This window comes from Brachionichthys hirsutus, chromosome 5 (genome assembly GCF_040956055.1).
Source record: "Brachionichthys hirsutus isolate HB-005 chromosome 5, CSIRO-AGI_Bhir_v1, whole genome shotgun sequence".
Classification (NCBI taxonomy): Eukaryota; Metazoa; Chordata; class Actinopteri; order Lophiiformes; family Brachionichthyidae; genus Brachionichthys; species Brachionichthys hirsutus.
In genome coordinates this window covers 2958276-2975315 of record NC_090901.1, presented here as the reverse complement: position 1 = coordinate 2975315, position 17040 = coordinate 2958276, and the positions used below count along the sequence as shown (strand labels likewise).

At 43.1% G+C, this 17040-nt stretch overlaps 2 protein-coding genes across 3 annotated transcripts; one reads left to right on the top strand and one right to left on the bottom strand.

Moving 5' to 3' along the window:
* Positions 1-3297: 3297 nt before the first annotated feature.
* ttc23 (tetratricopeptide repeat domain 23) lies at positions 3298-9597 on the top strand. Its single transcript, XM_068739413.1, has 11 exons — positions 3298-3356; positions 3492-3657; positions 3849-3972; positions 4099-4255; positions 4351-4476; positions 6315-6486; positions 6594-6699; positions 7027-7154; positions 7351-7500; positions 9143-9225; positions 9329-9597. Exons 1-11 carry the CDS (start codon positions 3298-3300, stop codon positions 9435-9437), a joined length of 1380 nt encoding a protein of 459 aa, XP_068595514.1. The 3' UTR covers positions 9438-9597.
* synm (synemin, intermediate filament protein) lies at positions 8013-16443 on the bottom strand. Of its 2 annotated transcripts, XM_068739412.1 has the most exons (5): positions 15166-16443; positions 13792-13916; positions 13066-13148; positions 12467-12539; positions 8013-8322 (listed from the first exon to the last, which is right to left on the bottom strand). In XM_068739412.1, exons 1-5 carry the CDS (start codon positions 15955-15957, stop codon positions 8283-8285), a joined length of 1113 nt encoding a protein of 370 aa, XP_068595513.1. In that variant the 5' UTR covers positions 15958-16443; the 3' UTR covers positions 8013-8282. The 2 variants fall into 2 exon arrangements, with proteins under 2 accessions (XP_068595513.1, XP_068595512.1); XM_068739411.1 differs by lacking the exon at positions 8013-8322 and having other exon boundaries at positions 9602-12539.
* Between the last annotated feature and the right edge of the window lie 597 nt (positions 16444-17040).

The following is a 17040-nucleotide window of genomic DNA, read 5'->3' as shown; positions in this document are numbered from 1 at the left end:
AATAGTGAAATAAAAGCTCCCATTACTATCGTATTCTGTAAGGATAAAAAAAAATAGCATCTATTTACGTATCAAATACTTGGAGCTATTGTGTGACAACAAGAATGTTTGCTGGCGCCACGTCTTCAATCGTTCACTGAAATGGACTCAATGAAGTTATTCATGGTTAATGTTTGCTTAAATGAGTCGATGGAAAATGGGGGTCTTTGAAAGTCCGAGTTGTATAAGGTAAACATGCATTAAAAGGTGTTTTTCTTGCAGTGCCTACATGATTTGTTGCTAAATGTACAGTCTGCTATACGTAGCTCTGAAGCTCACCTGTCAAAAGGTTGCTGTAGAGGTCTAGTACGATGCGATGGAACGGCCATAATTCAAATGACCAAGGCAAAGGAAATCAGTAACTCTGAAGGATATAAAGTACCGTAGTGAAAATCATCCTAAAAGCAAAGATTGAAAGAGCTTCAAGAGTGTCCAAAGATGTCACAGCGACCCAAAAGTCCTTCTAGCAAGAGAGCATTCCTGATTCATCATGCATTAATTAATTAGCATTAAGAACCATGCTATAATTTTGTAATTATCTGTGCCAGACTTTAGAGATGTGACCAGAGGCCTGTGGAAGATCTTTGGAAACTGCTGCAGCAGCTCATGCGGCTTGATGTTTCATTGAGAAAATTGAACAATTTGGTTTAAAATAACCAAAACAAATACCATTCATGAAGTCTGAAAGTCAAACCTGACTCACACGAGCAAGGCTCCTCATGCCAGACTCTGAAAAGAGTGAAAAATACCAGTCAGAGTAAGTCAAGCTGTAACTGCATTAAAGCTAGTTTTAGTTAGCAGCCTCGCCGTGTGGTTGGAATAGAACAGGGGAATGATTAGAAATGTTTGAATGGCGTCTGGCAAGGATGAGAAATTTTAAGAGCTCACCTTCCTCGTCTCATCATCGAACCCCCCCACACACACACACACAGTTTAGCGTTTGTACAAACACACAGATGTCAGAGAGGTCTGAGTGACTCTACCCCTGTCACTGGATGCCTGCTGCAAAAACACCGCATAGCACCCCCCCCCCCCCCCCACCTCCCTCACTCTTCTCTGGACGCCCGCCTGACATACCAGACCTTGTTCGTTAGCACATATTTTTACCCACCGTTACTAAATTAGGAAGCCAGAAAGAGCAAATGGAGTGAGGCTGCCAAAGCAGAAGAAGAAGGGTCTGATCAGTCCTGGGTTTGCTGAGGGGGGGGGGGGCTCATGCCAACCCTACCAGCTTCATTAAGAGCCACTTGGGTTGCAGAAATAGAAGCCCAGTAGGGAACGGTGCCAAATGGAGCCCCAAACGGCCAGCCAGAAACTCACGAGACAAACAAACAAATAAACGGGTCGTCTCATGGCCTGCCAGAGTCAACCGGCAGCAGTCATGCCGAGGAGCCATGAGAAGTTATCTTAGGCAGTCTCGCACACAAAATAAGCCCTGCCCAGGGTTTAAACGTGGTGACAGTACACACACTTCCAGTCTGATACGGAATAAATTCACCTAGAAGGCTGTCTCCTGAGACCAATTTCTCAAAGCAGCCACAGAGACATTACTCCTTGTTTATTTGGCATGAATTTTGAGTACTGATGTAAGGGAGGATATTTTCATTTGGAAATATACACTTCCTCTTCTTGCTTTTGGTATATATAGCATAAATGTCTATGAAAGAAAAGAGCGGTGTGAAGCAGGACATACTCCTTCCTTACTTTATTTTCCAAACCGTGTTTTATTTCTTTTCTAAGACCTTTTCTAAGACGGTTCCTCATCTCAGTCGCCTCAAACTTTATCGAAACAGCGACAGAATCGTATACTTGTTAGGATATGATGAACATTCTATAGTAAGAAATGATTTGTTGACTCCTTGCTTGGAAAAAAAAAAAGGCTAAAATGAGGATGAAAGTACGATTTTAGCCAGAAGTGTTGTTTCGGAGAATCACGGACCATTAGAAAACAGTAGGAAGCGCTGGTCTTTCAGAAAAGGTTAGAAAATCTTAGAAGAATATCTTTAAAGTTTGGTGTTTACCAGTGTGAGCGCTCAACATGTGCACTGCTGTTACTTCAGCTCATTTAGCACCCACCCAATGAAATTAATGAGCTATTAGCAACTGACTTTGAGCAACTGTAAGGTCATTAGAGTCACGGCCAAAAAAAGTGTATGAACCAATGAAAATACAAATAGCGCATGTTCTTCGTTCCTATAGGTCGACTCTGATTAAGTGACAGTGCTGCATATTATGATGCGATCATGCTATAGGTTATATCCTACCCCTCACCATTAAGTTACCGATGAATCAATACATTACAACACACCATAATACTGTCTCTTAGTTTGTTTTACTATTTGGCACGTATAGACAATAAATTCATGGTCACTGAAAATAACAAATGAAGTGATATGTTCTGAAGAGTTTATGCACAACTGGAAAGAGAAGGAAAGCACAACACCATTACCGCTTATTCCCTCGAACGCCAGCGTAAAACCTGCAGAGAACTCTGAGCTATTCTATGTTTCTTTACTGACACCTTGTGGCTACATTGTATTACTGCAATGTTATATCAATAAGATCATCGATTTTTGAAGCTCTGATTTCGTCTGCGCTCTTGCTGAATCCAAAATGGATCACACTAAAAACTGAAATTGTAAAAGGTTTATTCCCTGTCTCTTTATTAATAAAAAAAAAAAAACAAAACACACAATACTCTTGCGAAAACAGTTACTAACAGTAATATTGAAGCAGTATCCGTGATCAGGTGTCATCTGCATTTTTGTGTAAATGCTCAAGAGTTGGCATGTAAAATATAGCAAATTTGTATGTCATAAAATTCAGAGTTAAAATGTTTATGTGGTATTTTATTAACCAAAGTGTTCAATCATGTGAAATAACACACTTAAAATGGATTCATTCACACATTTCCGGGAACGATCCATGAATGGGGGCAAAGCGGAAAGCCAGTAGGCGACAGCAAACAACGTGTCCTCCGTCCAGCGAACCCGCAACAAGTCGATACATTTAGTTTCCTTTGAACACAAGCTGGCGCGGCACATCCGCATCGGTCACGTGGGTTTCTGTTAAAGCGATACGCGCACCAATCCGGCCTTTCGCGCTTGCGCACTCGACCCGGCGCTGACGCGCCGGTGTTGTTCGTCCCATCCCTGCCACGGTAACGAATAAGTTCCGGAAGTACCGTAAATTGTGCGGCGACGCTAAATCCATGAATTTTGCCAAACGGCGAATTACCATTCTTCTAAATTTGTTGAAATGGCTGATGATAAATTAGTGAGAAAAACACGACGCGGTTCCTCCGAGTCTCCGGATGAGTAAGTAAATTCATTTTATTAACGGACGCGTCCGGGAACAAAGGCATTCACAGAATAGACTACGTATTATGCGTAAATGCGATTGTGACTGTTAATTATGTTGTGTGTGTGCGTGCGTGCGTGTATCTTTAACAGTGTGGAACGAGCCAGTGCTGGCGTGCACGCGTCTTCTCCTTGTGGTTCCTCTGTTTTGAGTGATTCACAAACAGCATGTGCGACAAAAGACTTTCTAATGATGGCACCGGAAAAGAAGCTCCGATACTTTGACAGTCGAGCCCAGGCCTGTGAAGACAACCAAGAGGTGGGGAGGCACAGACCAGCAGCAACAACAACAACAACAACAACCTTTATTTATAATAACACCTTTAACAAAAGAGATCCTGCTCAAACTCATTTACAACAAAGAGATTACAGCCATAAGTGCTTTAAAAAAAAAGTATTTTGTCAACAGGTATTGATAGTGGTGTAAATTCATTTCCTGTTTTTGCTCAGTTTGACGCTTGCATCCGAGACCTGGTGCGCTGTGTGGCTCTGACCAGGCTGGTATACGGGGAGGATCATCTGAAACTAGCCCAGGCTCACGCCAGACTGGCTAAAGCATATTTCATTTTCAAAGGTATCTTGAAAGTGGTTAAAAAAAAACAAAATACAAATAGGGAGTGCAAGTTGTGTTAAGGCAAAACAATTTCTCCAAATTGTCATTTACTTCAGCTCAGGATAATCCTCCTCTTTGCTCCCTCAGGTTGGGGACTGCAGGCCCAGAAGCATTCGGCCCTGGCCAGAGAACTCCTGCCTGTCTGCTCCTCCGACTCCTCCTGCAGGGAAGATAAGATGGAGTTTCTCGTGTGTCTCCTGTCCGTGCACCTTACGTGGGCAGGTGCCTCGCTGATTACAGCCAAATATCCTTGCCTGATACATTACTGTATTTTATAGATGTACCTGAACAGAAATGCCAACTTGAATATAAAGACAAATGGGTCCTTGATTTTCCAACTCTTGGAGAGGCAGAATCCTTTTTTGTGGAGGCAGATCATGTCGTCAAGCAGCTTCATCAGCATGGAGGCATCAGCCAGGAAGAGAAGATAAAGGTGGAGCTGGAAATATGCACCGGTCTATCGAGGTTAGTGGTGAAAGTGACTTAGTGTCATGTATTAGCAGAAATACACAGGAGATATGTATTCACAGTAAACGGGTAAAAATCCAGTTTGTTAGAGGCTTTATTGCAGCATCGGAGGGGGGGGGCGCTGTTTAGAATTTAACCAAGTTGAGGTAATAGTTCAGTTGTTTTTAGATGGCATTAACCTTTTTGGTTTATTTAAATACACAAAACATTTCTGGTTGTTTTTTTTAGCTATTAACCCTTAATTTCATTTGGCCACAAGATGGTGCTATAGTCCTGCAGATAGTTTTTTAACCAACAGTTCACATGGTTTTGGGGGTGGGGGTGGGGTTTCTGTCTAAGTGATGCTGGTAAGAACAAACTCCACAGAAACAGTGCTACCCACTGCTCCATTTATTATGTTATTCCCTGATAACTGTTGACCCCCCCCCCCCCTTACCCCTGGCCTGAGCACACCCGTCCATCTGTGACATCACCTTTACAGTGTGGTTGACCCTCGGGAGATTGCAGATCCCTTTCTGTTCTCTGTTAAAGGTCAACTAGGGAAGGAGAGACTGGCCGTAGCGAGCATGCACATTATCAGCTACTTGTCATAACTTAGATCCCTGCAGGTAAAAATAGAAACGCAACTAGGAAATGAAGTACAGTCCCACCAGGGTTGTCATGTCTTCACGCTAAGTCAAAGATAGTATCACAAAGTGTGACTCAAAGAGCTTAACATGTAGTAAAACTAGCAATGAAGTTTGGAAATGATGCCATCTCGGTCTGTCTCACAGAGCTGGACTTTGTTTGGCGTGATTTGAGTGATTGAAAAAATGTGCAGACTCTGGCTGCTGTGTAAGCCTGCTAAATCTCTTTTGTTTGGTGATGACTAAGAATTTGGCATGCCTTTGAAAGCGCTGTCAGTCAACAATGTTGTGATGGGGGGGGGGTCCCCACCAAAGCCTGGAACAATAACCTATGCTCAGCCCTCGTATAAATCCCAGTCCAAACATTCTGCATGGTTTTAGATTCACACCCAAGGTGTGTTCTCATGGTCCTCTCTGTTTTCACTTTTAGCTCGGCCTCCTGGGTGAAAGTCCAGAGCCGGCTTGCGTCAGTCGTGTTCTGGAAACATTTGCACGAGAGGGCTGTAACGCTTGCTTGGCAACACATCTACAAATCTTTCATTATGTTAATTCCCTGCTCTCTCGGCTCTTCAGCAGGATGTGCCTTATTACCCTTCAGCCAGAAAGTCAGTAAGGCTGTAGAGCGAAGGGGACGACAGAGGGCTATTGTCTATGTCCGCTCTTGCAGGCAGAGCAGTAAGAGTCCGGCAATGCAGGAATGAAGCTGCGCTTCGCCCGTCGCTGCCGCCCTAAAAGGACCTGAAGTGCCCGTCGGCGTTGGTGGGAAACTCCTGGGAATACAAAAAAGCATGTTAGGATAATCCTAATTCAGATGAAGAGGAGAGAAGCAGCGATGCAGTGTTTCTGTAATCTGCTCTCTGTATTTAAATACAGAGCTATAAATACCCGATTCAAGTGACTCTGGGATGTGAGCATGACATAATACTGTCAAACTTAGATTTTTAATCTGCACCCAGGCTAAAACATACTGCATGCACTCATGACACTAGCATGCCTTACACATTTACCCTGTACCATTGGGTGTAACTGAAGGTTGGAAGGCAGGAAGTGTTAGCCGTGTGCTTGACTGGAGAACTGAATGTGAGTTAGAGTCCATTCGACACTTTGAGGCTGTTAGCAGAGAGAGGTTCCTTTTAGTAGTTGGTGTAGGCCTCTTCTCATCCTGCTTTGCCGCTCTATTGCTATTGTATGTCCGTTTTGCCCCTATAGGGTCTATCATAGACAGAAGAGGCCGGAGGCTGCATTAAGGCAGTGTCAGAAGTCTCTGCAGCTGCTAAGGGACTGCGGTCAGCCAGATAAGATGTGCTCCGTCTTCAGAGACATGGCCACCGTCGAACAAAGTAATGGACATTTGGACCAAGCCATCGACCATCTCACCAAGGCAGGAAGCGGAGGCTGAAGATCAAACACGACTCTTATCCAACATGATTATAAATGCAGGAGGGTGTCCTTACCACTGATGTGTGATTTGTCGGTGTTTTGCTATAGGCTTATGACACTGTGAGGAGTCACAGCTCGAATGAGCTGGAGGAGGCTCAGATCGCCCACAGCCTTGCCCTCAATCTTTCTGCTCTAGCTGAGCACCATCAAAGTGGTGCGTTTCGTCCCAGACACAGGCCAGACTTATGATTTCAATTCCCTGTTGTATTCCTTTATATGAAATTATTTATGTTGGTGTTATGGAAACCGGCCTTACTGAAGACATGTCCAAGTTATGTCAGGATAATTCATCTGTGTCAAGTGTGTTGAGCCAAATGTGTGCTACATCAGGCGCAACATCTGGAGATGAAGCCAAATGGAAGGGCTTATGTAAAGCAATTATAGAACAATGATCTCATTGCACTGATTTGGGTGAGTCATTTATTGCAGTACTTTCTGTCCATGTGTGTGATTTGTGTGTATTTTTCCTTTGCTGATGTAGACTCTGCGGGTCACTACTTTGAGCAGAGTCTTACTGCATACAAAAATACTGTAGGGCCACAGGATCCAGCCTTTCTCACTGCCCAGGACGATTTCTGTCGTTACCTCCTTTCCAATGGACAACAAAAGGTTTCACACACACAAACACACACTTACAAACAAGCAAATACATCTGTAAGAACAATAAGAAAATGGAAGATGTCATTCATATGATTTCCTTTGGGCAAATCATAGAGATCTCATATTTTGCTTGTGAAATATAAAATTACCCACATCCTTTAAGTCGCTGTGACTTTAAGAGGTGATTTACCTGTTTTCACTGCAGAGATGTGTGGAGATCCAGAGATCCTCTCTCTCAGACAAGAGATCTACATTTGGCATTACGAGTGCTGAGGTGGCACACACCCTTTTGCTCATAGGAAGTTCCGAGATGACTGAGGGCAAGATGAAGCGGGCCCACAGGACCCTGACAAAGGTAATCTCGCCCAAACGATTAGAAAATAGTTTCCACAGCAAAAAATTAAAAAAAACAATGCCTTGATCCTGGAAACCTACTCCGAGCATCTGGATTCATGCCTCTCTGTGTTTGTGAGTATTTTTCTGAAATTCCAAATTTGATTTGCTTTTCCATAATGGTGGATCTGGCTTTCTGTTTTTCGTCTTAAATTTCAATCTGTGGCCCAAATACATATCTTAATCTCCCAGATCCAGATTATGGTTTGTTAAAATATTATAGGTTATCATGACAATTCTTTTTTCGCGATTTTGGTAAAATGTTAAATACCCTAATCCACAATGTTGAAGAAGACGGCAATGTGATCTAGAATACTCGTACATATTCCCTAATATCATAAGCTAGTTCCAATATACTTTGCGTACAAGCAACCATACAAGCACAACAACAGAATACATGGGTGACCATGTAACCTCCTCTGACTTTAATGGGTGGAGCCCACAATAAAAACAACACAACTAATGTTTGTCTTGGTTACAACCTGTGGCTGTATTTTAGAGATGCTGGACACAGTAGATGCTACTGATGTCGTTCCTGCCAGAGTACTTGGGAGGATTTAATAAAAGGCCAGGAGTCAGTGGGCGTTTTCGTTTACACCAGTGAGACCTGTTCAAAAATATACACAGAGACCGTTCTATGTTGGGCTGTGCTATTTCCTCCATCGCCTGCAAAGCTCGGTGCCGTCAGAGTCACGCACTAATCTTGGAAGGCTGCGATATCACGCCGCGTGACTTTGTGTTTCTTCAGTCTGGATTGTCGTCCTTCACACCAGTACTGACCCGCCTGTAAGAAAAGGAGCCTGGTTGCTATGTTGTTTTGTTTTGGTGGAGGGGTACATCAGGGCTCTCTCACTTTACACCACGGCTGGGCAGTAACCTTTCTGAAGTGCTCGAACACGGACCCGATATGACACGGCAGTCATTTCCTGTCATCATGCTGCTTTCTTTTCTCCTGCTTTTCCAGAGGAATCCTTCCTCATACGGTAGATACAGGGAACAATGGCGCTCACGCAGAAATAACACTTGACAGTCTCTCTTTTCTCTGTAGTGCTGCTGGGGGAAAAAAGCCCTTCCATTACATCAACCTTAGCAACCGTGAAAACATCCAGAGGCCAGATGGATGTGTTCCAGATTACAGTGTTTTACTTTCCTTGGTGAAGAGAGGAGGTTTTCACACCCCCCCTCCCCCCCCCCCTTCAGCAGTCTTCTCTTCATCTTGTTTGTGCGGTTTGCAGCCATGTTTTCTCTGTTTTCTAGACTTTAAGTACCTAAAAACATCATGTTGTAAATATAAACGGCTTGTTCCTGTCATTTGATTGGACAAACAAAATGTTAATTTGAAATGACTTGGGCCTTCTTCTGGCTTCTTAGCAACCTTAGATTCCTGGGTTGTTGGTTGGGAGTCCCCGTAATAACTCAATATCCCCCCTTGTTGACCCGACACTCCGAGCGGTCAGCACAGGTGTTATCTAAACCCCTGACAGCGACAGAAGTTATTTTGGGATGTTTAATACATCCACATGTTGCTAGGAAATCTTTATTCCCCTCTTGAGTATGCGGCTCTCATCTTCCACTGACTACCAACTCAGTCTTTTTCATTTCAGTGTCTTGAGATCCAAAGCTTGTTGTATGGTGGCCAACACAGGAAGACAAAAGCTACACAAAACGCTGTGGACATGTTGGCCCGGTAATTCTGATTTCATTTAGAAGTCCTGAAAAGTTGATTTTAAATAAGTGAAAGAATGCAGTCGACGTTTCAGCGATGCAAACATGTGTTGTGTGTTTTTCAGGGCACCAGAAGTGGCTGAGAGACGGCAGAGCCGAGATCGACGCAAAGCCAGTCAGAGCACATGTTTAGCTGTCCCTTCCAGTGGTAATGATGGAAACTCTGAACCCTGAGAACTAGTCATGCTTCTTACAGTCACCGGTCTGATGGTTACAGCACTCCTAAGCGTTAGCTCCTGTCCAGGTGCATCATGGGATTTTGTGTCATTTTGTCGGAATATCTGTGTTGACAAATTCTTCATGAACATTCAACTCGTTAAACATTACATCAATAGAGGTTATTGTAGGATGCTTTTTATTGTTATGAATGGCACATTGTATTCAGATTGCACTGTTCATACAAATATATATATATATATATATATAATTTGGAATTTACTGCAACAAAACTCCTTTAATGGAGGTTTGAGTGAACATAATATGCTATGTTACATAATACATATACCAATATGTAAAGTCTAGTTATCAAGAGTACATTTTACATTCACTTTGAGAAAATGTGTGAAACATCGAGCCAGACTAATTATAACCATTTCAACCATTTCTGTCTCTGCAATCAGCACACAACACCACATACCCTAATTAAAAGTCAATGCCGCTAAGATGATGATCCCAAAATATTCTAGGTCATGAATCCTTTAAACCAACACTGATATATGGAATTTTAATCCCAGAGGCTATTACATTTTCTTGAATGACAAAACTGCTGAAAAAAATCATGCTCTCTCTAAATGGTGACTGTTAGGAACAATATGGTGGTGATGTGTACCACAAGAACAGTGTACAAACATGCATAACATTGATCATATAACCGCACCCCAGTATTTAAAACCTTTCTTTTTTTTCAGACAAATCCGTTTTTTCTTCACTTTTCTTCATAGTATTGGCACAATATCTAAAATATTAACCCTGGAGAACCCAAGAACCCTTTTCTTACCCTTTGGATAGCAGCAACCAACAGCAGCCAAATTTGACCCTGTGGGTTCTCCAGGGTATTTTTTTTTTTGCTTGTGGGTTCTCAAAATTATGTAGTAGTTCCAATAAGAAGCTGCACTAGCATGAGTTAGATATATGATTACCTGCAGTGCTTACAGCATTATAATGGGTGTTTGAAAGCAGCATATATTTGCCCTGCTGTCTCAGAACAGTTTGACAATCTTGTTGATTGAATTATTTCTTAATCATCTGTTGGGCTTTCAAGGTAAACTGTTGCAATTCTTTTCTCTTGAGAAATCGTCACTTTGGTCTCCAAGATTTGAGATTGCATGTCTGTCTCTGGGGCTGTATCAACATGACAGCCCTGTTTGTCCATCTTGAAAGTGAAGGACTTTTCTGCTGGGCCCAATTTAATATATTTCTCACTAATTTCAGATGACGACTCTTCTTTCTTAGAAAAACCTTCAAACTTGTCACTGTATAGGACATCTTCCTCTTTGGATACTCTGATGCTGTATGCTCCTCCTGCCCCACCCTGTGAGGCGCTTTCAAGCCCAAGGTTGGAAGATCTGAGAGCTGTTAGGATCTGCTCTTCAGATAGATCATCTTCTGCCTCCAGCAGCCCAGAGTCTTCCAGCGTTTGAGAGACATTCATCTCTGCAACTATAGTAGTGGTGCCGTTGTCGCTTGACTGTTGGACTTTTCTGACATCGACAGCTACGTTCTGTGGACTCTCATTACTCACTTTGGCAAGGAAAGCCAACTCTTCCCTCAGTGGACCCGACACTGAGCTTTGCAACTGCTCCAGGGCACCCTTCAACTGCTCTTTGGGCTCCAAAGAGTCCTCTCTTAGAAACCCGAGCACTGACTCCTGCACTACAGGGGAGACGCGAACCTCCTCTTCTATTATGCACTCTGGGAAACTTTCTTTGAGAAAAGAGTGATCACCTGACATGTACTTGAATTCATCACTTTCTTCTACAGCCACTCTTCTCACTGGAGGACCGTCGTCTTGGTAATACCGCTCATCTGACAGGTCATCCAAAATACTGTAATGGCCATATGAGGCGATACCGCCACTCTCCTCGGGTTCAGAAAGATTATCATCTGGTGAGGAGACAAAATACTCATGGGGCTCTTGGTCATGGGAGAAATATGAAGATTCGCTCTCTCTTGAAACTTCTTGAACTTGTACCGAACCAGTCTTGTTGTGATCTGGCTCTGCCATTGAGGTTTCCATGACATTATCACTCCTCAGAAACTGAGTTTCATGAGGAACATTTTCTAGCTCCTCAATTTGGAAATATTTTGTGGTTGACTCATCAAAGCTAGACATGGGCTTATGTTTAACTTCCAGCTCCTCATCACTGTAAGACTCTACCGGTTCCTCAATGATTTCCACACTGACAGACTTATTTTCAAAGTCCTCACTTCCCTGCAGGCCACTCAACAGGTTCTTGATCATGATTCCTGTTTCTGTGTCCTTGAAGTCTTCCAGTGAGACCTTCTTAACCCCTTGATTCAGTAGTTCATCCAGTGTAGAGTCTTCACGAATATCTAGTTCTTCCTCTACTTTGGACTCCAGCACAATCTGTGTCTTAGTCTTGCCATCTTCCTGCTCAGTTTTCTCAACATGATACCTCAACTTTGATTCTCCTGAGGAGCAGACCTTGGCTTCCAAGCCTGCTGGCTTCACTACTTTCTCGATGATCTCCTCTACAGACACAGAGTCTAATATCTTTTTTTCACTTGGGGCTACCGTAAACTGACTTTTCTCCTCATCTTTGACCTCATCTCCATAAATAATGCTCTCTTTTACATCTGGTACTTGATTTTCTCTTTCTGTCTCAGGTGACACCACCCTCACTGATTTAGTCTCCTTTGTGGAGAATTCGATGGGACTGACTATGTCCTCCATCTGAGAGATGGTTTCCACAGTTGTATCGATTCTTGTGGTTTTTGGCACATTTTGAGTAGTTTGGTTTTCTCTTAGAGCTGTTTGTTTATTTTTGGTGGTTATGGAGGAGGTGATAGAAGGAGCAGAAGAGGCAGCCTGAGCCTTGGAAAATGACACCATGTCCCTTCTGGATGCAGGACTCTGATGTTGAGCCCTGCCTCCAACGGAAATAGGAATGACCCTCGAGGAACTAAGTGGCCCAGAGGGAGGCGCAGGAGATCTTCTCAGGTTTGTAGTTGGCTGTGTGTACCTGACATCCATTTTTTGTCTGGTGGTAGAGGTGGAAGCTCTCGGGGTGTAGGGATGAGCAGGCATCTTGATATCTGAGGCACAGATTAAATAGCAGGAAATTAAATTTACTTTGAGAAATTAACATGATTTTTTTTTTTAGATCAATTCTATTCTGCTTTCTTTTCAGTGATTATGAAGCTGAGACAAGAGTTCAGTTGTACATAAATGCTGATAACTAGGAAGTTTAATAGCACGTCTCAAGCTCACCAGTTAAAAAAGAAATCATACCTTAATTGTTTTATTTGCACAAGAATAATTACAATGACTGATAAAGTCATTGTTTTATGGGGTAAATGTCTAATACCGTGTTTTTGTAGGGATAAGTGACTTCCTGGAGTCTCGTCATCAGTGAAGCTTTTCCTGACAGCCGATGAAAACTACGGAAAATCACTTGTCCTGGTCAAGAAGTTGCCCAATACATAAACCTTAAATAGTGCTTTTACAAAAGAATCGTCTCATTTAAAAAAGTTGGGAGACAAATAATAATCTCCTTTAAAGTGTTACAATTTATTATTGATGTCTTCATCTAATAACGATAAATATGTATACATCCAGTACCTATGACTCGTTCTCTCTGATGCTGAGGCACCCTCCTATGTCCATCTTGCAGAGCCACTCCTCTTTCACCTTCCAGTAGAGATCTGAACAAACAAAAGGCAAGGCAGAACACATTTCAAGAGCAAAGAAATTATTGTAAATCACTGGTTAGCAATGTTTTTCAATTACAATATTTGTTCCCTTATGTACTAATAGATCAAAAACTCAAAAGACAAATACCTTGCAAAACCAAGTAGATCATTCCATTTTTCCATCTCAACCTTTTCAAACTCAACACAACAGGCTTACAAGATGGTATGAACCCAGGTCCAGGGTGGTAATAATCAATAACACAACTGACTGCTGTCATGTCATAAAGACCGTGTTATAATTAGCTCCAACAACCTCTCTGGAGAGTGTCTTCAGAAAGGCTGAACTAAAAATAGCAGCTACAATGTGGGGCGGTTCACACTTCCCAGTGAGTCCTAAACGAAATGCTATCAGTGTTGATTTGGGTGTTTTAGATGATTGTGTTATTTTATATGGGAAAAATTGGACGATAGTATACTCGTATATCAAGGTATTACTGTTACACGTTGCACGACGTCACCGAGGAAAATTCCTACTCTGTGAACCCTCGTTGACAACGAAAATAAACTGAATCTCAATCTTCCCTCTTATGACAAGTCAGAATGTGTGTTGCTTGGTGATGAAACTGTAAATAAATGAGGTGAATGAGCTCATTACCTGTAGGCAGCCACCTCCATGCTCAAATCCATCTTAATCTGAAGAAGGTGCTGATGTTCTCGCGTCTTCTCGCCGATAACGTCGGCCATCATGTTCCTCTCGTGCTCAAGCTGCTCAATGATCATCTGGAGGAATAAAGGCAGGAAAATGAAAACAAACAAGATTTTACGTTGCACACGTTATAATTGTACCCGGTGGTCTCTCCTTTGCATTTTTTTATTTTGATTACTGCAGTGCAACTGAAACTATTGTAATCTTTCTTCTTCTTTGTTAACCGTAAAGTTTTGAACCCCATTTTATTTTACTGCATGAAGGCCTTGCTAAAAATCTGTTGTTGCTGGAAACATGGAGAACCGATGAGACAATTCTTGTCCAAATCGAATCTGATCTCATGAACAGACTGCAATAATCATTTTGAGATCTGGTTTCTGTAATTTGCCCCTGGGCTTTATTCCATCAGCATCCGACATCCTGCAACAGATGTCATGTTCTATCATCACCGGAGTGAACTGAGAGAAGCGTTTCGGTCACACTCCTTACTGTATGATTGGTACCAGACTGCTTAGTGATCCATCTTTAGCTAGGATAATAAGGCTTTTGTCAGTCTGACATCTAATTGGTTTAACTGGATGATGTAATCTAGCGGCCGCAATGTACTGGGAAGGCAGAGTGTCCTTTAGCAAGGCACTCAATCCTTTTATACAGGGGTCAAATGTTTGCACATGAGATCTCTGGCAGCTAAAGGACCACAAAACCTCAGTCAGCCACCACTTAGTGCTGGTAGTACGAGTATGCTGGTAGTACGAGTATGCATTGGTTATTCACAAAACCTGGATACGTATTAAATGGATCATTGTTTTTAGAAAATGAACAATTTGTTTCTGAAACACTTTATAAAAACTATAAATAACTAGAAATGCAGTCAGAGAGCGCAGACCTCTGGCGAGCAGGTCATTTCCCTCGTAATTGGATTTACACCGTCCACATGGTGATCTGGATCGTCGTCAAAAGGCTATAAATAGTTCTTGGTAACTTCATACACCAACCTTGAAAAGTCAAAGTGAGTCGGAGTTGGTGTGTATTTTTTTTTACTGATTTTTTAATCCATAAATTGAGTTTTCAATACATTTCTTTCCTAACCTCATTCTGGATAAGACTCAGAAAACATTTTTTACGATGGTGCACATTGGACCACTTTATATTTGTGATATTTGGTGAGTGAATTGGAGGCATATTTTACAAGATCTGATGTTTTTGAAAAAGCCTCCATTATAAGTAAATGGGAAAATGTGGATTTTTATTTTTGTGTTGTGACAGTATCCGGATCCGACAGACAACCCCCCCCTCCCCCTCCCCCCTCCCCTCTCCCCTCACCTGATATTCCCCGCAGTCCGCACGGAACCTTTCCTGCATGTGCGTGATTTGCTCTTCCAGCTGCGTTTGGATCTGCCCCCGTTGTTCCGCCTCTGCGTGTAATCTGTCCAGCTGCGTGACGCGCGTCATCTTCTCTCTCTGCAGGTCGCCCAGCAACGCCTGGTCCCCTTTGATCTCCTGCTCCATCTCGTCCACCTTGCGCTGGTACATTTCCAGGGTCTCGCTCCATCCTTCGGACAGACCGTGCGCGTATCTGTGCACGTCCTCCACGGAGGCCGCCGGCGGCCCTCGATAGGTTCGGGTGATGACGGGCGCCATCCGGGACTCGACCTGCCGCCGGAGACGGTCCACCTCTCGCCGGTGCGCGTCCTCCAGACACTTGCGCTCGTTCTCCAGCTGAGACAGACGCCGCTGGAGCGCGCTGTTGGTCGCGTGCGCGCGGATCAGCTCCTGCTCGCGGCCTCTCAGCTCGCCGCTGATGTCCCTGCGCGCCTCGGACTGCTCGTGGAAGTGGGACTGGACCACCTGCAGTCCCCGCCGCGCCGCCTCCCGCTCCATCTCAGCGTGGGACCTTTGGAGCGCCAGCCGCGACGCCATCCTCCTCAGATCCCGCACCTCGTGCTTGAAGCTCGGCTCTCGCTCCTCCGCCTGTCTGAGTTGATTTATTTGGGTGATCAGGAGGAGGTTCTCCTCCTCCAGCTGCTGCGCTCTGGAGAGATACTGGAGGAGTCTGCTGTTGAGCTCCTGCAGCTGCTTTCTGTCGCTCTCAAAAGTTCTCTTGAAAGGCAACATCGTGGCACCGGATTTTAAAACGCGCGTAAAAACGTTACCGGTGCGTGGTGCGTGTGCGGGAGCGACTGCGATGCGATTTGGATTCAGTGGCCTTTGACAAGTGCAAGAGGAGGAGGAGGAAGAGGAGGAGAAAGGCGTTCCCTGGCTGTCCCAAACGCGTCCGCGTCCCTGGCAGATGTTACGATGCGTTCAGGGGCACTTTGAATTTGCTGTAATAGTAATGATGGATGAAAATAAATACGTGACACGGTAAAAAAAAAAAAAACGTTAGCTTGATGTGAATATTTACACGCAAAGTAAAGTTTTAAAAATGTAAAGATGTATGGAAAACGGCATATCTGGGTCTGACCTCCCGGTAACGATGAGAATAATCTGATCAATTTGATCATTTTAAATCAGACAGACTTATTCATGCAGAAGGAAATTATGGATTTCTGTAAGAACATTGACCAGATATAGAGATGATCTTTTAATAAATGCATCTTCTAAAACAGATATTGAGTAATATGTTGAGCAAAAAGAATGACAGTTTAGCCTTAATTTCGTATTTATTGTCCTGTATTTTACTGGAGATTTAAATGCATCACTTCCACACAGCCGCTCCAACGCTATTTGCTGGGGAACAGCTCCCTCTAGCGGTCAAACACTGAGCTACGGGAGACAAACTAAAAAACAGACCGGAAACAATTCTCCTGACACATCGCTGCCGCAGTAGGAATCAAACAGAGCAAAGTTCTCATTCATTTATTTATTCAAAATTTCAGAAAAAAGAAAATACAAAATTCTCATCAGATACACATTTAGAGATGGCGTGTCAAAAGTTCACCGTCTCAGCCATAAGTGGGGAAACTTTGAGGCCACGGATACAGAGCTTGAAAAAGACAGTCTAGTGAAGATCTGCATTTTTTTAAAATGTTTTTGTCATTTTTTTTAGATATTATTTCATTCCCCAATCAGATAATGAACACAGCGATTTTGTGAAAGCATTATAAAATAATGGTAGTAGATAGACCAAGGCCCCCCCTCAGAAAGTATAGGAATGCAAATCATAAAAACAGAGGCATGGCAATGATAAACCTCAAA

What these genes read in the sequence shown, in the direction of transcription:
- ttc23 (XM_068739413.1), top strand. Translation starts at nt 3,298, where the DNA reads ATGGCTGATGATAAATTAGTGAGAAAAACACGACGCGGTTCCTCCGAG. An exon ending in TCCTCCGAGTCTCCGGATGA is followed by an intron (nt 3,357 to 3,491) that starts GTAAGTAAATTC and finishes TATCTTTAACAG; the next exon opens with TGTGGAACGAGCCAGTGCTG. An exon ending in GCCTCGCTGATTACAGCCAA is followed by an intron (nt 4,256 to 4,350) that starts ATATCCTTGCCT and finishes TGATTTTCCAAC; the next exon opens with TCTTGGAGAGGCAGAATCCT.
- synm (XM_068739411.1), bottom strand. Translation starts at nt 15,957, where the DNA reads ATGTTGCCTTTCAAGAGAACTTTTGAGAGCGACAGAAAGCAGCTGCAG. An exon ending in ATGGAGGTGGCTGCCTACAG is followed by an intron (nt 13,149 to 13,791) that starts GTAATGAGCTCA and finishes TTGTTTGTTCAG; the next exon opens with ATCTCTACTGGAAGGTGAAA. An exon ending in TCAGAGAGAACGAGTCATAG is followed by an intron (nt 12,540 to 13,065) that starts GTACTGGATGTA and finishes TCTGTGCCTCAG; the next exon opens with ATATCAAGATGCCTGCTCAT.